The sequence below is a fragment of the Choloepus didactylus genome, chromosome 22, assembly GCF_015220235.1.
Source record: "Choloepus didactylus isolate mChoDid1 chromosome 22, mChoDid1.pri, whole genome shotgun sequence".
Taxonomy (NCBI): domain Eukaryota; kingdom Metazoa; phylum Chordata; class Mammalia; order Pilosa; family Megalonychidae; genus Choloepus; species Choloepus didactylus.
The window spans coordinates 8,837,071-8,860,843 of record NC_051328.1 but is presented as its reverse complement, the minus strand read 5'-3'; the positions used below and the strand labels follow the sequence as shown (position 1 = coordinate 8,860,843).

General features: G+C 36.5%; 1 protein-coding gene across 4 annotated transcripts in view; it reads right to left on the bottom strand.

Moving 5' to 3' along the window:
- Positions 1-23,773, bottom strand: part of RBL2 (RB transcriptional corepressor like 2) — a 114,953-nt gene that overhangs the window by 50,072 nt on the left and 41,108 nt on the right. For 2 of the 4 annotated variants that reach the window (XM_037816511.1, XM_037816514.1), the window contains 9 exons: positions 22,423-22,583; positions 22,266-22,330; positions 21,460-21,646; positions 17,618-17,784; positions 15,857-15,966; positions 15,103-15,206; positions 5,273-5,410; positions 4,384-4,548; positions 3,740-3,851 (listed from right to left, as the gene is read on the bottom strand). In XM_037816511.1, coding sequence (XP_037672439.1) covers positions 3,740-3,851; positions 4,384-4,548; positions 5,273-5,410; positions 15,103-15,206; positions 15,857-15,966; positions 17,618-17,784; positions 21,460-21,646; positions 22,266-22,330; positions 22,423-22,583 — 1,209 coding nt within the window. The remainder of the gene's footprint in view (positions 1-3,739; positions 3,852-4,383; positions 4,549-5,272; positions 5,411-15,102; positions 15,207-15,856; positions 15,967-17,617; positions 17,785-21,459; positions 21,647-22,265; positions 22,331-22,422; positions 22,584-23,773) is intronic. The other 2 variants (XM_037816512.1, XM_037816513.1) reach the window with 2 other exon arrangements.

The window sequence follows — 23,773 nt, the reverse complement described above, 5'->3', positions numbered from 1 at the left end:
TATATGGACATTTTTTGTTTGTTTGTTTGTTTTAAGGAGGGTCTCCCTATACAGGATTGACCCCAATCAGATTTTCCCAGATAACACAGGTCTAATATTCAGGAAGAGGGTGTAAACAGTATCAAGATTCCCTGTGGATGGACCCAGCAGGGTACCAGCATTTCCTTTGAAGCTTCTTGATTCTGTGCTTTTTCTATTTTGTCCAGGAGGTGCCGCTTGTCAGCCTGCAGCTCCCCACTGGGATAAAGTGGTACAGTACCCTTAATTCTCACCAGACCCTGTCCCTGCCAGATGTGTGGCTGAGACAGAGGCTGAGGCAGAGGGCTTGCTTAAACTGTTCCTGTTTTCCAGCCCCTGGGGTCTGAATTCTCAGAATGAGAGCCACCACTTGTGATGGGCCCTGCCCCACCCTGTTTTTTGGGGAAGATACGCCCTTCAGGGAATTATCTGCTTCACGGGACTAGTTACTTTGTCTCTCAGATATTCTTTAAGTCTGCCCTTGTCTGGGGCAGTGCTGACAACTGAAAAAGTTTGCTTTCTTTATGCCCAGAAGTAAAAGAAAAAAAAAAAAAAAATCCTTTACAGAGCCAGTCCACAGTCCCCCAGTTCACCAATCAAGAGCCAGAGTTGGTATCTAGCTCTACGTATCCCTTTTCTAGTATTCTGCACTCAGCCAACTCCAAAGGTCTCTTTCATTTTTTTTTTTTTTCCCATTGGCCCAGCCTCCTCTCTGCTGGGAAGAGACATCTGGATTCCTTTTGTGCTTTCTCTGGGCTTATCTGTGCACAGAGCCTGTAATCAGCCATCCAAATTTGTTAATTAAATCTGCAACTGGTTGAGCTACCTTCCCTTGTTCCTGGTAGAGACTGCTTTTTTCCATGGCGAAGTAGATCCCAAACTGCCTGCCTTGCTAGTCGGGGAGGGGTGCCAGCCTCCACAGAATGGGAGACTTACTAACAGTTCTGCACTGTGATCTCGGCCCTTCCACCCATTCCAGACTGGTGTACAATGTGTGTCTGGTCATGGATGTCCCCCAAACAGTAGTTCCAGATAGTTCCTGGCTATTTACTAGATGCTATATAGGATGAACAAATTTCCATACCTCCCTATGCCACTGTCTTTCAAGGACTTTGACTCCTGCTTTTAAAACTGTTCTTTCTCTGATAGACAGTGCTTATCAATTACATAAAACAAAACAAAACAAACAAAAAAAAAACTAGATGGATTATAGCACTGTGGTTCTGTTACAACAAAAAGTCCTTGCATTTAGAGATATATACTGATTTCCTATGAACTATATAATACAAACACCAAAACAAAACAAAAATGTGAAATAATAGATACAATAGAAAACCACTGGCCAAAATAATAAGTGTTGAAGCCAAGGTGATGGTTATCTAGGGTCCATTATACAATACTCAGTACCTCTGGGTATGAGTGTCATTTTCTGTAATAAAAATCTCCCAAAAGAAAAAGCTAATCTAGAAACAAGTACATCCTTCTAATGGCATCCAAGGATTCAGAACTCTCCGGATTTACAGAATTGCTTTTTAAAACAAGGTTATATCTCAATTATGTAATCTAAAACCTTATACCTGAAAAATCTTCTAATGAGTTGCCTAAAATGTAAAGCAGATGCATAGTAAACCTTCCCTTTTGTGTATTTCTTCAGCCTGCACTGGTGTCACATTAACCAGGGTAGCACAGCTCAACTTTCAAGAGTCAAAGCTGAAAATTCATAGAGTCAGAAGCTACAATACAGGTTACCAGAGACAAGGGTGTGGGTGGGCAATGGGGTATTAATACTTAATGGGTACAGAGTTTCCAATAGGCATGATGGAAAAGTTTTGGTAATGGATGGTGGTGAAATACATTGTGAATATATTTAATACCTGTGAACTGAATATTTTAAAAGTGGCTAAAATGATTAACTTTCCATTGTATATGTTACCAGAATAGAACTGTACAACACAGTGTGAACCTTAATGTAAACTACGGACAATCGCTAATAATATAATTATAATTGATGAGGTCCGGAGGTCCGTGGGCTTGGCACAAGCACTCTCTGCACTTTCCCCCTTTTTGGCCTGGCACAAACACTCTGTCCACCTCCTCCCCCAATTTTTTTTTCTCTTCCTTTGTTCTGTCTGAGGATTTCTGTTTTGCAGATACAGAGAAGCTTGCCCTGAGCAAGGACAGTAACAGGAGGCCAAAATGGTTGATAAGGTTCACAGAAGACAGAAGGGACACCATTTTCCTTGAAGGAGCATAACCAAATATTCTGCAGTTAAGGCGAACATCACAAGTGGAACCTTTACCCTACTCTCTCCAGCATGCCCTTAAAAATCCCCCTTCCCCAGTAGTTCAGGCCATTGTCTCCTTCAGGCGCTTGGCCCTTTCCTCCTTTGGAAAGAATAAACAAACACTTTGCTTCTCTGGCCAGTGTGGGTAAATTCTTTTGCCCCCACCAGACCTGTTACCCTGGCAATAGTCACCCTGACAATAATAATAATGTTTCATCAATTGTAATGAAAAATGTTAATAACAGGGAAAACTGTTTCAGTGGAGGAGGAGTACATGGAAACTGTACTTTCTGCATGATTTTTCTGTAAATATACAACTGCTCTAATTAGAAAAAAAAAGTCCAAGTTGAACATGTTCAGACCACAAAAGCCTTCTCACCCCACTGGCTACTCTGTACCTAACTGGACCCTGCAGTTCTATATTTAAACAGGTTTTGCTGTTTCTTCTGATTTTAAAGGTAATACATAATTGTCTTTAAAAATTTACAGAAATCACCTGGAATTCTATCACTCATTAATAATCATTAACAGTTTGGTTTTTCCATTTCAGTCCTTTTGTATGCTTATCTTTAAGATCATGTAAGTATTTACCTTTTTATAATACTATATTACAAAATACTATATTATGTGATTTATATATCATACAAATATTGTATGATTTCACTAATTTGAACTAATTAGAATATGTGAACTCATAGTCATAAAATTTAGAATACAGGTTACCAAGAGACACAATGAGGCTAGAAAATGGGGAGCAGTTGTCTAAGATGTACAGAAATTTTAAAAAGATTGAACTTAAATTTTTGGAAATGGATAGAGGTGACAGTAGCTTGTTCTTAGGATTATAAATAATAGTGCTGAGTTGTAAGTGAATATGGTTGAAAGGGGTTGTCTATAGTCAGGTATGGCACCAGAAGGAAAGCCAGAGGCTAAAATATGAGATTGTATAACACAATGAACTTTGTGGTGGACAATGTTTATGATTAACACTACAAATATAAATAAGTTCTTTCATGAACTAGTACAAATGTATGACACTTGTACAAAGAGTTAATAATAGGGTGGTATATGGGGAAAAAAGTACCTGTTGCAAACTATGGACTATAGTTAACAGTACTATCTTAATATTCTTTCATTAACAATAACAAATGTACCACACCAATACTAGGGGTCAATAATGGGGCACATAAGGGGTATGGAGTGTGTTGGGTTTTCTTTTTTTACATCTACTTGTTATTTTTCTTTTGAAAAAAGTTTTGTTATATCATGCATTTTCCCATGTTCTTAAATATTCTTCAATAGCATTATTTTTGAATGGTCCATGTAGTACTATAATGCATAGAATATTTTCCTTTACATATACTTTATTAACTTCACTCATCGGTTCAGAGGAAATATAAATCCCCCAAACATTCCCCCTAGTATTTTAAACTTACTTCTTCCAAGTCCTCCAGTATCAGCACGAACTTCATTGACCCTTCTGGGAGTCAAAGGGGAGCCAGCAACACAAATTTCATCTGCTCTCTCCAGGTTCTGAGGTGGCATGACCTATAAAGAATTGTTTATACAGAACACTAATATTCAAAAAGCACTTTAACTAGAAATACCCTAAGAATCTCAGGCAGAAGAAAGATGATCTTGGCTTATCAGTTACCTAAATGAAATCAGCTGACATTTCTATTTTCATCCTAAAGTTAAAAAAAATTTCTGGCCATCTTAAAGAACTCAAAAGCTGATAACTAGATAGCAAATATGAATCAACCTTCATTACTGATTTGGAGAATGAGAACATCAACCAATCTAAGGCGTAGAAACTTGGTCAGGGAATCAAAACAGAACATTTAATTCTTAACCTGTCACTCAAACCTTGGGGAAATCACAAGATTATTTCTGTGGCTCTTGCTTCCTTTCTGCTACAGGGGTGACTGTACACTATTAAACCACTGCCACCTTTCTGCCCCACCCCCCATCCTCCAAAGGAAGAGACTAAGTTTTATTGCTCTCTGTGAAAGGGGATTAAGAATAGGCTAGATATTGATGTACTTTTCTTATAGAAAGATATTAGGATATTTTCACAAACCTCTTCACATGTAGGCACTCTGTTTTCATTGTCTCTAATTCTGTCCCAAAGTGGGGACTCTGGTTTCCATGCCAAATGGTCTAAGATCTGCTCTTCAATCTGATTAAGGTGTTTTACCACCTCTCTACAAAGACCATCTTCGGCTCGAATGAATACTTCTATCACCTGAAATAAAGAAAAATTCTCTAGTTGGTTTAATAATTATTATTTAAACTCTACGTATAAATTATATGCAATCTTTTGTATAGTGACATATTTCAAAGATATTTAAAATGAAAAAAAACATGTCTTGTATAGGGACATTGAAAGACATTCTTAAAATTCCATATAAAAACTCAAAAACTAAACATTCAACCTATACCAATTTAAAATTTAGTTTTGACTGTTACAAAAGAGTTAAGATATACTCATGTGCTATGTCAATATCAAGAAGGAAACAGCTATCATACTAATGCTACAGTTCTGTGTCTCCATAAACAATATGAAAGAGAACTTTTACTTTTTCTGGAAGACACTTTCAACATTATTTAACTTTTAAAAAATAAAAAAAGTTACTATACAAAATAAGCTAGTGATGTCTTACTGTCATTTTTTTTAAGCTTTTTTTAGCTCAAAAAAATCAAAGTATTCTAAAAGCCTTTATAAAATAAAGTGAGGAATCAAATGAAGTTTTCACGCACCATAGGTCTTCCGTAACTGTGTAAAAAAGAACTGACACTGCTCTTAAAACTGTCCTATTTTTCTATGTCCGCCAAATAGACTAGTGATTAAATATGTAATTAAAAATAGAAAAAAATGTACTTAGATGTTAACATGAAACTAAATGATTAACAACAGGAAGTCTGTCTCATCTATAATTTGTTCATCAGTATAAGATTTTTAAAAATACCTTATAAAAATGATAAAGTGGTACATCAAATATTTCAGTAATAAATGGAAAATTCCCTGGAGGCTTATAAGAAAAAGTGACGACCTCAAGGCAGCAGGCCAAGAGCGATCTGTGGAATGCATCCTGTTCCAGAATGCCCTATAAAACAAAGATATTAGCATTCAGAAACATTAACTTACTCTCAAAAGGTATGTCATACTTGGTCAAGTTTAATAAAAATACCAAAGGAAGTCATAGTTTTTGAGTTAGTAGAAACTATGTGCTTATATTTTTTTACAAAACTCTTTTTAACTATATAAATAAGCACACTTTTAATTTTTTTAGCAACAAAATACATAGTAAAGGAATCCATGAGAACTTCCAAAAATCTTACATATGGGGAAATAAAGCATAAAGAAGATTAAATCCCTAACCAAAAAGCGTACAAAGAAACCTGATGCTTAGAAGAATGATGAGATGGGAAGATGTCACAAAACAGTCTGTACAGATGAAAAATCATTTGACAAAATTCAGCATCCTTTTCTGATAAGAATACTTCAAAAGATAGGAATTGAAGGAAACTTCCTCAGTCTGATAAAGGGCATATATGAAAAACACATAGCCAGCATCACACTCAATGGTGAGAGACTGAAAGCCTTCCCCTAAGACTGGGAAGGAGACAAGGATACCCACTGTCACCAATATTATTTAACAATGCACTACAAGTGCTAGCTAGAGCAAGTAGGCAAAAAAAGGAAATAAAAGTCATCCAAATCAGAAAGAAGGAAGTACAACTCTCATTATTTGCAGGTGACATGATCCTATATTTGGAAAATCCCAAGAAATTTACAACAAAGCTACTTGAGCTAATAAACAAATTCAGTAAAGTGATGGGATACAAGATTAAAACATAAAAATCAGTAGTGTTTCTATGCATTAGTAAACACCTAACTGAGAAGGCAATTAAGAAAAACAATTCCATTCACAATAGCAATTAAAAGAATCAAGTATCTAGGAATAAACTTAACTAAGGATGTAAAGGACTTGTACACAGTAAACCAAAAACATTGCTAAAAGAAATAAAAGAAGACCTAACTAAATAGGTGGAAAGACATTGCATGTTCATGGCTAGGAAGGCTAAACGTCATTAAGATGTCAATTCTACCCAAATGAATCTACATATTCACCGCAATACCAATCAAAATTCCAATAACCAACTATGCAGTTAATTATCAAATTTATTTGGAAGAGAAAGGGGCCTCAAATAGCCAGAAACATTCTAAAAAATTAGAATGAAGTGGGAGGACTTACACTTCTTGACTTTAAAGCATTATTAACAAGCCACATTAGTCAAAACAGCATGGTACTGGCAGAAAGACAGACATGTTCATCAAAGAAACTGAACTGAGAGTTTGGAAATAGACCCCCAGATCCACGGTCAACTTATTTTCGACAAGGCCCCCAAATCCACTGAACTGGGATGGAATAATCTCTTCAATAAATGGGGATGGAATAACTGGTTAACCATATCCAAAGGAATGAAAAAGGACCCCTACCTCACACCCTATATAAAAATTAACTCAAAAGTGGATCAAAGACCTAAATATAAGAGTCAATACCATAAAACTCTTAGAAGAAAATATGGGGAAACATCTTAAAGATCTAGTGATAGGAGGAAGCTTCTCAGACCTTCCACCCAAAGCACAAGCAACAAAAGAAAAAAATAGATAAATGAGAACTCCTTAAGATGGAACACTTCTGTGCTTCAAAAGACTTTGTTCAAAAGGTGAACAGCCAGCCAATTCAAAGGGAGAAAATATTTGGAAATCATATATCTGATAAGGGTTTGATATCCTATATATAAAGAAAACCTACAACTCAATAATAAAAGGACAAACAACCGAATTATAAAAGGGGCAAAAGACATAAATATATATTTTTCCAAAGAGGAAATACAAACAGCTAAAAAGCACATGACAAGATGTTCATCTTCATTAGCTATTAGGGAAATGCAAATCAAAACCACAATCAGATATCACCTCACACCTGTAAGAATGGCCTCTATTAAACAATCAGGAAACCACAAATGTTGGAGACGATGTGGAGAAAATAGAACACTTATTCACTGCTGGTGAGAATGTAAAGTGGTACAGCCTCTGTGGAAGACATTTTGGCGGTTCCTCAGAAAAATATCAAGTTGCCCTATGGCCTGGCAATTCTGCTCCTCTGTATATATCCAGAAGACCTGACGTAAACAAACATTTGCACACTGATGTTCATAGCATCATCATTCACAATTGCCAAAAGATGGAAACAATCCAAGTGTCCATCAACAGATAAGTGGATTAAAAAAATGTGGTTGATACATATAATGGAATATTACGCAAGAGTAGGAAGCAATGAGGTCCATGCGACAATGTGGATGAACCTTGAACACATAATGCTGCGTGAAATAAGCCAGACACAAAAGGATAGATATGGTATAATTTCACTAATATGAACCACCTAGAAAACGTAAACTCAGAGTCTTAAAATGCAGAATGTAGGGGAACTAAAGATAGACAGAAGCTAGAGAAGGGAGAGCAGTTACCTGACATGTACAGATTGGTTAACGAGGCTGATCTTAAATGTTTGGGAATGGATAGAGGTGATGGTAGTTCATTATTGGGATTATAAATAATAGTGCCTAATGAAGGTAAATATGATTGAAAGGGGTTGTCTAAAGGCATGCATCTCACCAATTAACACTAAAAATATAAACACATTCTTGCATGAACTACTTCAAATGTATAACACTTGTATAAGGAATTAATAATAGAGTGGTATACAGGAAAAATTACCTATTGCATGCCATGGACTATTTTTAACTATAATACCTTACTAGTACCAACACCAACATTAGGGGTAAATAATTGGGGGTGAGGAAGATAAAGGATATGGGGAATTTTGGGTTTTCTTTTTTTGTGTGTCTGTATCCATCTGTGTTTTTCTCTTTGGAGCAATGAAAAATGTCTAAAATTGAGAGTGATGATCACTGTTCAATTAAGTGAGGATACTGTGAGACACTGATTCTACACTTTGGATAGAATATATGGTATGTGAATATAACTCAAAAAAAACTGCAGATTCAAAATACTAATAATAAATAAAGAGAAGGATACAAGTGCTGAAGAAGATGTAGAGAGAGAAGTACCTATTCAATGTTGGTAGGAAAGTAGAATGGTGCAGCCTTGCCAGAGGGTAACATAGAGGATCCTCAGGAGGCTAAATATAGGGTCACCATAGGATTAGGCAACCCAGTTACTAGGAATATACTCAGAAGAACTAAAAGCAGGGACACTAATAGACATTTGTTAGGGCGGCATTATTCACGATAGCCAATGGATGGAGGAGACCAAAGGTTCCATCCACTGATGAATGGAATGATGAGCTGTGATGTATACATATTGTGCCAGTTTGAATATATTGTGTCCCCCAATCACCATTATCTTTCATGTAATCTTGTGTGGGCAGACGTTATCGGTGTCGATACATTGTAATTCTTTGAGTGTTTCTTTGGAATGTGCCCCACCCAGCTGTGGGTGATGACTCTGATTGGATAATTTCCATGGAGATGTTGCTCCACCCATTAGGGGGTGGGTCTAAGTTGATCAGTGGAGCCATACAGATGAGCTGACATAACAGAAGGAACTCAGTGCAGCTGTGAGTGACATTTTGAAGAGGAGCTACAGGCAAGAGGGACACTTTGAAGAAAGCACAGGAGCTGCAAATCAGAGACAGTTTGAAGACAGCTGTTGAGGGCAGACTCCTGCTCTGGAGAAGCTAAGAGAGGACAAATAACCCAGGTACAACTAGAAGTGATGTTTTTGAGGAACTGCAGCCTAGAGAGGAGCATCCTGGGAGAAAGCCATTTTGAAACCAGAACTTTGGAGCAGAAGCCAGCCACGTGCCTTCCCAGCTTACAGAGGTTTTCCGGACACCACTGGCCATCCTCCAGTGAAGGTACCCAATTGCTGATGTGTTACCTTGGACACCTTATGGCCTTAAGACTGTAACTGTGTAACCAAATAAACACCCTTTTATAAAAGCCAATCCATTTCTAGTGTTTTGCATTCTGGCAGTATTAGCAAACTAGAACACATATGATGGAATATTGTGCAACTACAAAAAGGAATGAAGTTGTGAGGCACACAATGAGGTGAATGAATCTTGAAGACATTATGTTGAGCAAAATAAGCCAGAAACAAAAGGACAAATATTGTATGGTCTCATTTAGAACATGCTTATAAGAAAATTAGGGCCTAGATTGTAAGCTCATGCAGCAATCACATTTATTCCTGAAGTTTAAGTCCTATTTCTAAATTCTGACATGCTGTGCTCTTCTAGAATAGGGAATGAGATCAGGTGATTCTGTATAACTTAATGTAATATCCTAATACATTCCAGAGTATTTGGGGCAGATAATAAAAAAGTATTTGCAAAGTCCCTTGAGGGACTGGAGAAAAAATTTCCCACCTGGGAAATTCCTGATACTCTCTCAAGCATTGGAGACTCCTAGTTTAACAAGCCAAGTCCTCGATCTTGAGGCTGGCTCTTATGAAACTTAATTCTGTAAAGGTGAAGCTAAGCCTGTTTATAAACACATCTAAGAGTCACTCCTAGAGAACCTGTTTTTCTGCTCAGATGTGGCCTTTCTCTCTCTAAGCAAACCTCTACAAAGAAACTCATTACCCTCCCCCATATGTGGGACATGACTTCCAAGGGTGTAAGTAATCCCTGGCAATGTGGGAAATGACTCCCAGGGATGAGCCTGACCCTGGCATTGTGGAATTGACAATGCCTTCTTGATCAAAAGGGGGAAAAGAAATTAAACTATTAAAAATAAAGTTTCAGTGGCTAAGAGATTTCAAATAGAGTCAAGAGGTCATTCTGGAGATTATTATTAAGCAAGCTTCAGCCAGATATTGCAAATTGCCATGGTATGCCAAGCCCCAACCAATAGTATTCCCGAAAACACTGAAGAAAACCCAGGGCTCTATCTAAAACTCTATGAAAGTTTTATTTATTAAGTTTATTTTTCAGAAACGTAAAACCTCCAGATTGTTCCTATGCCAGAAAACCCTGAAATGTAGAGGTAACAGTCTCGTCCAGAACATCAACCAATTGCATTCCCCTACCCCACAATGCCAACACTCCTTTTCAACATGAAGAACTCAAAATGGTCATTGCCCAAATATACTTGAAGACTGGGAGAATGATTAAAGGAGAGGGAGGAGTTGTAACAGAGACGATAGGATTTAAGAAATCATTATGACTCCTGAGTCATTATATAGGTATTTCTTTTTAGTTTCCAATGCATTAGAACAGTCAGAAGGAAATATCTGAAATTGTGGAACTGTAACTCATATTATACTTTGAAATTTGCTTTACAACTACTTGTTAAACCATACTTTGAAATTTGTCACTTTTCTGTATATATTTTTGTTATATTTCAGAATAAAAATGTTAAAACAAAAAAACAGTATATACAGTAAGAAGCCACTGTCATAAAAAAAATAGCTGGAAGGAAAGTAAGCAGGCAGGTGACTGGCTAGAAGACCATGTAGCAAAAGTCAACATGTTTATTTTAGGGTGGCATAATCGTCGGTGATTTCTATGTTTTTCATTTTGCATATTAATTTTCTAAGATTTTATATAAACATTTACTTTTTTTTAATTTAAAAGTTACTTAGATGAGCATATAGGTATCCACTTACTATTAACCCCTAAATTGTAGATGTTTTAAACCCCTTCTGTATGTATATTTCACAACTTAAAAAATTTAAGTCTTAACCCAGCCTTTTAAAATTCACACAGCCAGATGGAAGAAGATGGCTGAATAGAGAGGAGTGGAAGCTCATTTGTCCCCCTGGAACAACTAATAAAAAGCCAGGAACAACCAGTAAATAATCTGGAATAACTGCAGGGGGAAAAACATGACTGTCCACTCATCATATAGCAGACTGAATTAGGAAGAAAGCCCAGGATTGCAGCACAAAATCTGTAAGTAAAAACTGTGGATCCAAGCTGGGAACACCCTCCACCCATGACCCAAATTGCAAAGCCTCGTGGTGATAGAGTGCAGCACTCTTCAAGCAAGCGAATATAGCTCAGCTGAGCTCTAACTGGGGTTTTAATTAACAAACACGGACTGCTCAATACAAGCAGACAGAATCTTTTGGTGACAACTAACCTTGGAGAGTCGGAGGGTGGACGTGGACTGGCCCTGAAGGCAGCTTTCTGCCCCTTGTTCAGCTCAGTGGAGAAAGCTTCAGCCATTTTCAGTTCCCAGTGCTCTGACCCAGACATGGGTGGAGATAGCACAGCCAGAGAGACTATTCAAATGTAAATGATCTCTCCCTAGGGGGTGTATTCTCCCTAAGAGGAAGAAGATGGTGCCAAGCTCTACTACCCACCTTCCATTCAGAACCAGACCCCAGAGCCTGGGGGAAAAAAGCCACAGGCCACACCTCCCTACAAGAGTTGGGAGCTACAGGCTGACAGGTGCCACATACTGGGTGGAAAAGCACAGTGACATGAGGCCTTACACGGCATACCAATTTTCTAAGACACACCCTCAGGGAGACGTGATACTACTGCCTCCTTCTGAGACCTGAGCCTGTTCTGGGGTAACCAAGGAAACCAGAAGCCTAGACAATAGAAAACTACAACCTACACTAAGAAAAACAAAGTTATGGCCCAGTCAAAGGAACAAACTTACACTTCAACTGATATACAGGAATTGAAACAACTAATGCTAAATCAATTCAAAAAGTTTAGGGAAGATATGGCAAAAGAGATGAAGCGTATAATGAAAACCCTGGGTTTACATAAGGTAGAAATCGAAAGTTCGAAAAAACAACTGGCAGAATCTATGGAAATGAAAGGCACAACACAAGAGATGAAAGACACAATGGAAACATACAACAGCAGATCTCAAGAGGCAGAAGAGAACACTCAGGAACTGGAGAACAACAGAACAGATAGAGAAAAGGATGGAAAAATACTAGCAATGTCTCTGGAAACTTAAAGACAAAACAAAAACCAAGAATTTACGTGTCATTGGTGCCCAGAAGGGGAAGGGAAAAGGGACAGAAGCAATAATAGAGGAAATAATCAATGAAACTTTCCCATCTCTTATGAAAGACATAAAATTACAGAGCCAAGAAGAGTGGCAGACCCCACACAGAATAGATCTGAATAGGCCTATGCCAAGACACTTAATAATCAGATTATCAAACATCAAAGTTAAAGAGAGAATTCTGAGAGCAGCAAGAGAAAAGCGATCCATCCATACAAAGGAAGCTTGATAAGACTGTGCAGATTTCTCAATAGAAGCCATGGAGGCAAGAAGGAAGTGGGGTGATATATTTAAGATATTGAAAGGGAAAAGCCACCAACCAAGAATCCTATATCTGGCAAAACTGTCCTTCAAATATGAGGGAGAGCTTAAAATATTCTCTGACAAACAGACAATGACAGAGTTTGTGAACAAGATACCTGCTCTACAGGGAACATTAAGGAAGCACTGCAGACAGAAAGGAAAAGACAGGAGTGAGAAGCATGGAAAACAATTTTAGGAGATAGCAGCATAGCAATGTAAGTACACTGAACAAAGATGACTGTGAATATGGTTGAAAGAGGAGATTAGGAGCATGTGGGACAGCAGAACAAAAGAGGAAATATAAAAGACTGGGACTGTATAACTCAATGAAACCTAAGGAGTTTGCTACAGCCTAGAGAGACACTTTGAAGAAAGCACAGGAGGTGAGAGAGGAGCTGCAGATGACAGACAGTTTGAAGATGGCCATTGGGCGCAGACTCTTGTTCCAGAGAAGCTGAGAGAGGACAAATGCCGCAAGAGCAACTGAGAGTGACATTTGGAAGAGGAGCTGTGGCCTAGAGAGGAACATCCTGGGAGACAGCCATTTTGAAACCAGAACTTGGAGCAGACACCAGCCACGTGCCTTCTCAGCTAACAGAGGTTTTCTGGACGCCATTGGCTATCCTCCAGTGAAGGCACCCGATTGTTGATGCATTACCTTGGACACTTCATGGCCTAAAGACTGTAACTGTTTAACCAAATAAACCCCCTTTATAAAAGCCATTTCTGGTGTTTCGCATCCTGACAGCATTAGCAAACTGGAACAACACTATAACTAGAAGTCAATAATAGAGGGGCCTATAGGAAAAAAATATATATACCTATTGCAAACTATATACTACAGTTAGTAGTATTGTAACATTCTTTCATCAACTGTAACAAATGTACTATATCAAAACTATGAATCAATAATGGAGGGAGGGTGGTTTTTTATGGGAGGATTGGAGTTTCCTTTTTTTGTCTTTATTTCTTTTCTGGAGTAATGAAAATGTTCTAAAAATTGAAAAACATTAATTGTGGTGATGGAAGCACAGCTGTATGACGGTACCATGGGCAATTGATTGTACACTTTGGATCTTTGGATAGTTGTATGGTATGTGAACAATCTCAATTAAAAAAATAAATTAAGAAAAATTCATACAGCTAAACCCTCTCTCTCTCTATATATATAAAGAAATATAGATATAAGGAATTAGAATAATTTTTGTTGATTTTACAATTTTGTTTAAAATGTTTAAAAAATTATTTTTATTGATGGCATTAAAAGTAAATATCCAGTTTAGTGTATGGATGGATGAGTAGAAAAATGGGAACAAAACAATTTAGGTTTTCTAAATGAAAAATAGGGTGGGATTGGGGGGGTGATTTGGGTGTTCTTTTTTTATTTTATTTTTTTATTCTTATTCTGATTCTTTCTGGTGTCTAAGGAAAATGTTCAAAAATAGATTGGGGTGATGAATGTACAACTATAAGATGGTACTATGAACAGCTGGTTGTACACCATGGATGATTGTATGGTATGTGAATACATCTCAATAAAACTGAATTAAAAAAAAAAAAGTAAATACCATTTGTTTCAAAATCAATTTATATCTCTTGACTAGTAAAAAACTGAAGTTGAATCTACGAAAAACAATTATCATAGCCAAAGAGAAATGGTACAAAATTTATGTTAAAGTCCTATCTTTTCAATACTCTATTTTTGCTATATGAGGCTTGAAGAAAAACTCTAAGTTATTTAAAAACTCAATTAAGGTTAAGCCTAAATGTTTTAATCCTTGACTGCAGAGTCTTCCTACTGTCAGAAGTTGTAAGTCATAATACATGGCCTGTTGTACCGAGAAACACTAAATGGGGCATTTCGGGGAACTAAATCACACCCCCCACAAAAGGCACGTTCAGGTCCCAACCCCTGGACCTGTGGGTGTGAACCCATTTGTAAAGATGATCTTTGAAGATGTTATAAGGTGTGCCCAAACTGAATAAAGGTGGGCCTTAATCCAATATGGGTAAAGTCCTTATAAGCTAAGAAAATTGAAAACAGAAAGAAGCCACAGGGAGCAGCCAAATACTGGAAGTCAATGGAACCAAGAAGAGAAAGAAGATGCCATGTGCACTGCCTGGTGACAGAAAAACCAAGGAACATCAGAGAATGCTGGCCAGCCAAAAGATACCAACCCAGGGAAGAAGCAAGCTTTCTAGCCCTGAAACCCTGAGGCAATAAATTCCCATTGTTTAAGCCAACCCATTGTGTGGTATTTGTTTAGCAACCAAAAACTATAACTGAAGGTGAGAGGGTTCAGAACTCAAGTTTTCTTAGGTGCTAACCTTATTTCCTCAAAGCCAGACATTACTTCTTCATTAATGGCTTTTTGTTTCCCCCTGTGGGTGGGGCAGGAAAGAAACTACATTTTATTGTTTTACTCACAGATAAATCCATGTCTCCCAATCTTTTCTGTTCTTGTTCAATAACTGTTTCCAATACTTTATAGTAAAGCATCTCTGCAAAACGAAAATGTTTGCTGGCAATTTCTGCAGAAATAATAAAAACACAGAAAATAAGTATTGTTTGCTCCCTCAACCCCTTACCTGCCCCACCGCCCCAAAAAAAAAGCCATAATAAGAAAACCAACCCAACACTTCCAATGCATACACTGCCTAATGGACTATAGTTGGTTTTTTAACCATCACTAAGATTCCTTAGTTTTCTTCATGGTAACATTCATTTTTCTAAAACTGTGACATGAAATTTGCATATAAAGAACTATAACATCATTCTATCAGGATTCAAACCATTTTTTTTCTGTATGTTTGAACAAAGCAGCACTATGCTGGAGATATGGAATTGGCTTATTATTCTACACATACTTCGTTCTAATTCATGACATCAAACAATTCCTACACCTGATTTATGCATGTCACACTTCTACCGTCTGTCCTTGTTTGAAAAAAAAAAAAAAAAGTAGCAGAAGTCTAACATAGTAAGGGTATCAGTCTAAAATTTCTTCTTACCGAGAAGGGCCCAGAGATTACTTAGTTGACAGAAAAATTGGACAGCCATCTTCTAACCCTCAGTCTAAAGTCATAAATCTTTTCCTCATATTTCTGACTCATTTATTAACAAAGGACTCCATGTAGTTCAACTCTGAAGGTAAGAGCAGTAGAGACAATGTTAACCTTACCTTTAGTACAATTACTGAAATCCTCATCTGGCTGGGAATGCTGGGAATATATTTCATACATTTCTTTCAATCTGTTAGCAATGGACTGGGTTGGATCTCTAGAACATGTCCTAAAAAGTAATAAGAAATTATCTAATTTAAAGGTCTTCCTAAGTTACAAAGGGATAATCTATTTACAACTCTGAAATTTCACTAATATGTAAACATAAAATACAGTGAACAGAAACTATATATATTCCCAAGTTAATTCAAGAGATTCCACACTTTCTTCTCAAAGGTGGTCCTATTATCATTTTGAGTGGAAAACAGCATTCTTGGTCCTTGCCCACTTGATGTCTGTCACTGGCCTTCACCCAACCTACACATCCCCAAACCAAAATTGAGCTCAAATGTTTCCCTAGAAACCAGTACAATTCCCATTAAGAAATGCCGGAAAAAAAAAAAAAAAATTGAATTACTGGCATTCTACATTCCTCCCCATGCCACCCCTCCCCAAACAAAGTTTATTTCATTGATTTTTTTTTTAATAAAAAGGCAATATATATTCAATGCAGAAGCATTAAACAAATTATCATTATGTAGGCTTTTGTAACAAATGTTTTTTCCTTGATCATAAATATATATACTTATTGTAAAAATGTAGCAAGTTTAGAAAATTATAAACAAAATAAAATTTGGTTATAATCCTGCTTCTGATTACTATGGAATATCATACGCAAACAGTCTTTTATTTATGAACACCAACATACATGTACCTTTTTACAAAAACAAGATCCTATAGTTTTACCTAGTACCTACTGGTAATTTTTAATCCCATTAATGGTACTTAAGATGAAAGAAGCTTCCAGGTCTGATTTAGAGATTATAAAGAGATCTGGAAGATCTAGAAATTAAGCTAGGCTTCTACAATATATTTATAAGATGCTTCTGAATTTAAGGTAGAACAAGGTCTACCTGAGAAACATGATTTAGGAAGAGACAAAGCTTGTTGAGTGTTAATCACAATCAAGTTTACGAATACAGTAAACTTCAGGCAAATATAAAGAAAAATTAGTTAACCTTAGCATTTGATAAGCCTAGCTATGAGTGGGAAATTACAAATATATATGCATAGGGTCTTCTTGATATCATACCAACAGAAATAAAATGGGATCTAAGTCATCAAATCATAGACTTATAGGGCTAGGAGTGCCCTTGCAGGTATTTTTTCTGAATCAACTTGCCAAAGGTTATGCAGAAAGTAATAAGATTCAGTCTACTATGCTTTTCACTAATGCTCATCAACATCCCTATCAGTCTTAGTCAGACCAAAGGAACTAAAAGCAATTAACTTGTTTTTCAGGTTAAGTCTGGTTTACAGAGCTTACGAAAGTTACATGTGGGACTCCCCTCTATCTTTCCAAATCTGACCCATCTTCCAGAAGTCTTTTGATAACTCTCATCTTCACTGATCACTACCACCCCCTTTCCCTGAAATCTTAAGATAGAACATTTGGTAATACAGCTTGGTGCTTAATTCTACAGGTCTACTACTGTTAGTTGTTGTCTCTTGTACTATATTAAAAAAAACCTGCAGACAGATTATCTTCTTCTATTCATACATTTTATATTGCTATGTCCTCTACAGACTAAAACAGGACTGAACATGCAACTGATACAAAATTATTAATAAATTAAGACACTGATAGTGGAAAACTAAAATAGGAAATTGTAAAATGGTCAACAACAAAATCTTGGAAGGCAAGCAGGACTCAAACTAACCTTAGAGTCTGTTCCAATTTCTCACTTGGTGCATTTCTAAGACCTGTAAGCATGGTGTGAAGGCGACTCAAGCTATGTGTAGCTGTGGAAACTGGGGTTACACAAGGGCTGTTCTCCTTAATGTACCTTACTCCAGTAAGTGGTGTGGAGATTCTAAGTGCTTTAGACTAGAAGAGAAAAATTAAGTGGGGGAAAAAAAAGAATATTATTTTAGATTAGAAAGACTTTCAGTTGCCTTTCAAGTGTGAGCTCAAGCCAATCAGACTTTATCTTCACAATGTCCATAAATTTTAGTAATTCAAATACCATCATTCTTGGAATTTACACTTAACACTAGTAAGAGCCACCACTATCCATGTGAAGATGTGTGAAAGGACAATTTATATTTTAAGACAACTAAAAGTTTGTCTCCTAAAAGTTAAATCTTTAAGATAAGATGTATCTCCCCATTATCCCTTCCCCCAAACTAAAACTCCAGGGCAAGGCTAATCACTATACTCATTTTAAAAAGTTAAGAACATCATTCTCATCTCTGAAACAGAGAATTTCACGGCTCCATCTACCTCTATTTTTGCTAATACCCAAAAATTTACAAAGGACAGCTGTGAATTAAATCTGGCCAAAATAAAATCCACGATTTGGCACAAGCCCATCTAAATCATCAAATTTGCTTCAGAAAGAGAATAAAGCAATTCTATGTCTAGAAAAGGCTACCTTGGCTCTTTAGTCTCCTTGGCTCTTTTCTACCTTTAGCTATCAGTCTCTTTCCCCTTCAAGTAGACAGATCATCAGGGAAATAAAGTCAACATTCTTGAATATAAACATGAAAAAGACATTACTTGGTTTCAGTGAATTTATGCATGAGTACAAATGGTAATGAAACATGTTACAATTTTTCCAAACAAACCCTGAAATGTTAAGATAGTTTTTTAATTTTCAAGATAAGATAGTCTTTTAATTTTCAAGATAAACTACATTCTCTGTGTATTAAATGTACTTATTCCAGAGACAGTTTTAAAAACACATGACAAAATTGCCAGCTGGCAACAGAACAAACTATTTATTAGTTACAGAAAAGAGCAGAAATAAATCTATATGCTTTCTCCATAACTTAGGCAGGAATAGGGCCAAGACTTCCATTCTGTTTCAAAGAGATTCATGCTATATCTATCTATCTATCTATACACACACACACACACACACACATTTTAAATCAACAAGATGATCTGGATAAACTAACTGCATTCAGAAGGTTGCTCACTGCCCCAGACAGCTTTTCTTACAGCCACCTTCTTCCCTGGGTATGAACTGGAACCTACGTTGAGAAGGAAAAACATGTTGTACATGTATTGGAGAAGTAACATCAGCCAGCAGCAACGAACCATGTCACCCACAGGTAGCAGTGGTTTCACAGATGAAACCAGATGCGGCCACCACAAATAGCTGGCTGCCCAGAGTCCTCAAGGTTGGCATGGAGCTTCTGGGTAGCACTATTTAACTTATTAGCTAATGCTTCCTGTGTATTCTGGTCAAGAAGAGCCTTTCTTTAACTCAGGTATAAAAATTAAGTTGCTATTTTTAAAATATTAAGAAAAAAGTTAGGATGTTCCTTCCCCAAGTGAAAACATCTAAAATTTGAAGTGCCTCACAGCTCTGTCCTTGTACCTCTTTTCTTCTTTATTAATTCCCACCCCTAAGTAATCTCTCTTCATTCCATGGCTTTAAAATCCATCCATATCCTGAAAGACTCTTGTTATGTATATCCAGTCCTTAACTTCTGCTGTGAACTCCAATCTTGTATCTCTAAACTGCCTACCTAACTTCTCTACTTGGATACCTAAAAGACATCTCAAACTGAACATGTTCATAATCCTAAAGACCTAACTCAATTTTCACCCCAGACTTGCTCTTCTCTGGGTTACTCCTCTCAATAAATGGCAATAGAAAAAATTTATGAAATACCTACTATGTGCCAAGCACTAGATACAGCACTAGTCACAGCCCTTGTAAAGCTTATTTTCTTATGCAGGGAGACAGACAATAAACAACTCTTTCAAACTCTCTACCTACTTACCTACTTACTTACTGGCAGACAATGATAAATACTAAGAGGAACACTAAACATAGAGTAAGGTGAGACAGGGGAAGGATTGGGGAGAATATTAGTGGTTATTATTTTATATAGTAGTCAGGTTACCAGACTCATGACTGAAGCCAGAGAATAAGGCACATGAGTATCTTGAAGAAACATATTTTAGGCAGAGGAAACAGCTTTTAGATGGGGAAATGCTCAGCATATTTTAAGACAAGAAGGGTTAGTGTGGCATGAATATATTGGTTGAGTAGGAAAGTGATAGGAGATGAATTCAGAGAGATAAGAGTGCCAGATCACTTAAGACCCAGAAGGCATTTGTAAGGACTTTATACCATCCACACAACTGAACTTGTTTTCTCTTTCTCTCATACTCCAGATCCAAACCATGAGTAAGTCTCGTAGGCGCTATCTCCATTCTGATGAAAATATAACCATTTCTCCAAAGTCACAAATAACTAACACCAGAATCACTACAATAGCCTGTTAACTCTCAGCTTCCACCCTTGCCTCAGCCCTCTGACAAGACCTTTAAAAAATGTAAGTTATTAGATCCTGTCAGTCACTTTTCTGAATAACAGCCTCTTAATGGTTTCCCATTTCACTCAGAACAAAAGCAAAAATCCCTACAATGGTTTCCAAAGCCTGAAAGGTTCTGCCAGCTCCTTTGCACCCCTCCCTTCACTGCCTACTACTCTTCGTCTGCTCACTGTACTCCCACCACACTGGCTTTTTCACTGTTCCTCAAACATGCCAACCTTGTTCCTACCCCAAGGCTTTGCACTTGCTATTCTCTCAGCCTGGAAGGCATTTCCCCAGATATTCACATGGCTTCCTTCCTCACTTCCTTCAGGTCTCTGCTAATATTACCTCCTCAGAGACACCTTTCCCAACCACTCTGTCTACAACAGCATAAGAACTCCCTCCAACCGTGCCCCTCCATTAATTTCCATTACTATTCGATATTAACTTTCTTAATAGCACTTAATGTTATCTGATAAACTATATATTTACTTGTTTGGTTATGTACCGTCCATCTCTCCACACTAGAAAATAAGCTTTGTTAGAATAGGATATTCATTGCTGTTTTGCTCATTGCTGTATCCCCAGTGTCTAAGACACAATCTGGCACACAGAATATGTTCAGGATATTTGTTGTCTCAAGACTGAAGCAGCTCACTTCCAGGTAAGTTGCCCCCTGGGAATTATCCACACTGCCTCTGGAGGCACTTATCAGAAGTTGTATAGTTTCTGTGAACACCACACAACAGGAAGGAAACTATTAGTCTCCATCACTCTAAGTGTCTGCTTCAAATAACACCACACAATCCTGAAACTCAGTATAACGGAATTTTCTTAAAGACTGCTCATCTCAGTTTCTTCACAGTTCAGTCTTTTGGATGAAGGCATCAATTCAGGTCAACTAACATAATCTGAATCCCTACTATGTTCATTATGTTACTGACCCATATTTTCAATAGCAGCAATTATCAACATGACATTAATTGAAATTTATATTAAATTTGTTTTTTCTCAGACATGACTCTAAACCTTGAAAGCTGATGTTAAAAAATAAATCAATAAACAAAACAATAACTTTCTCAATTAAGGGAAGGATAATGAAGTTTTTTGTTGTTGTTGTTTTTTCATACTGGAAGCAAGTAAAACAGTCAAAACAAAAATTACAAAAATTAAACCTAGTCTCCAGCACAGCTCCTTTATTTCACTTTTGTGGAATGGTTCAACTTACCTTGTCAAAGTGCTGCTGCAAAATGTTTTTCACCTGCACCCTTTCAGCAGTCTCTGTTCCTGAACCAATGTTCAGACACCTTGAGAAAGTCCCAATTTCCTCCTCAGCATCCTCTCCAAGAAATATCCGTTCATCTAAATTTCCGACAGATAAAACATATTCCTCATAGGCCTTATTGATGGCTTTGCTATAGGAAAAAATATATAGACAAAAAGTACACTCTCACAGAACTGCCACTTCAGTTAATATTTTAGGCCACTTAATTATTTCATTTTTTATTTACTAAAAGTTCAATAATTTTTTGAAAGTTAAATTTTAAGTGGGATCACTATTAACCATAAAAATTCAAAAGCATGAAGTACAAGCTTGTTACACTATGCTTGTCCATCATACGGAAAGTATATTTTGCTGACAGTGTTTCAGGGTGAATACCCTGAAACAAGCTGCCTGGTATGTGCAGGATCTGGTAAGAAGATTATCTATCCTGGCTGCTCTAGGGACTTTTGAAGACCTCAGTACTTCTACACCACCATTTTTTACCTGTACAGTTCCAAAATAATTTATCTAAAAAAATACAATCCAGAGCTTAACTAATAAAACTTTAAAGAACAGTCATATGATTTTCCGTATATTAAAAGAACATGTGCTTGTTGTATTAGTAGATAAAATTTTTATTGCTTCCCTATATTCTCCCACAAAACATATTCTAAATTTCCAGGGTACAAACAATAAAAACTATTAAACTCTGAGGTTTCTTAAGTACACAGTTTAAAATATTAAAACAGTTTTATAACAGAGGTACTCACAAACTTTCTCCAAAGTTTCCAGGTTCTAGAAACCCAGTAAGATTTTCCTCTTTCCCCTTTAGGAGCTATGATGAAAGAAGAGATCCTTAAGTCTTCATATTAAAACAAGATTTTCCCCAGAAAACATTTTCACATTACATCTTTGCTGCTTACAAACCTTTTTTTCATAAAGTTTCCTAATATAGGGTTTCCAGAAATGTTCCTTTATTCCCTTTGCTTCCAAAACTAGGCCATCATGTAAAGAACAGAGTTTCTCAATGACACAAGGTGGATCTGAAGAAGGTTTAGACTCCTTACCATGAAAATCTTCAGATAAGCCTATACATATAAAATCACAAAACAACGACATCAATTAGAACTCATTAACCCAAATTACAAATAAACTAAAACATAAATAATAGAGTTCAGTCGGTATTTAGCTTATGAAGGTTTTTAGGAAATAGTACATAAGGACCTAATTTATTGACTCTTATTAGTTAAATATACCTCAAAAAATAGCAAAGAGAGGAAAAGTATATCACTACTTAAAGATTTCAGCTTTTCAATTATCTATTTGGAGATGGTTAAAAGAGAAAGAACACCCCACACAAATTTTAGTATATTGCTATAAGACCTAAGGAACACAAAATAAAGTATAACTTTGCAAATAAGCCTCACACTCAAAGAAAAACCACCACTCTGAAAAAGAATTATGCAGCCTAATGAAAGATCATATATTTTAATTACATTAGATGCATTTGACATATTAATTAAGTTTCTTCTTGACCTAGATTCTGAGAAAGAGAAAAAAATCAAAGAAGGGAAGCAGCTATACAGAATCATAAAAGGGAATTAAGATAGAAATTAAAGGAAAGACAGAAAAGAATACAAGAACATTCAATTTATCAAACCAGGAGCAAGTGAAGTAATGATAACTCCACTACCTATAAAAATCTACTTGGACACTCAGATAAGCCGAAATTCTAACCATCTGGAATCCTGCCATGATATTAATCAAATAGCAGCAGCATTAAATACTACCTCTATAAATATTTTTAACATTTGCTTTGTAAATCATACTTGGGATCTTAATATGTATCATTCATAGAAATTATATATTTTAAATACTATTTGATGCATTGCCAAAGTAGTTATCATTTCCATATATCTACTAGTTTAGGAGATGAAAGTTCATTTTATTTAATTTGGAACCACAGTACTACTCTTCTGAGGCAAAAATTTGAAATGAAGATTCTTTCTATAAATCCTTTTTGACCTACTGTGCATCAGGCATGAAGCTTGCCTATGCAGGAAAACAATATCAGCCCTAATGTCATCAAATCTTTGCTTCTCAGGGTTTATAACACCTTCTCCTTGCTGAGTACATATTTCAAAAACTTCTAAAACTGTCATCGAAGATTTTAAATTACAAATTGTTTTTTCTAAAAATATTTTTATAAAGAGTTTGACTATTAGCTATAAGTTCCCATGATAATGGCAGCTTTTCAAAACACTTTAAGTTCTCTGAT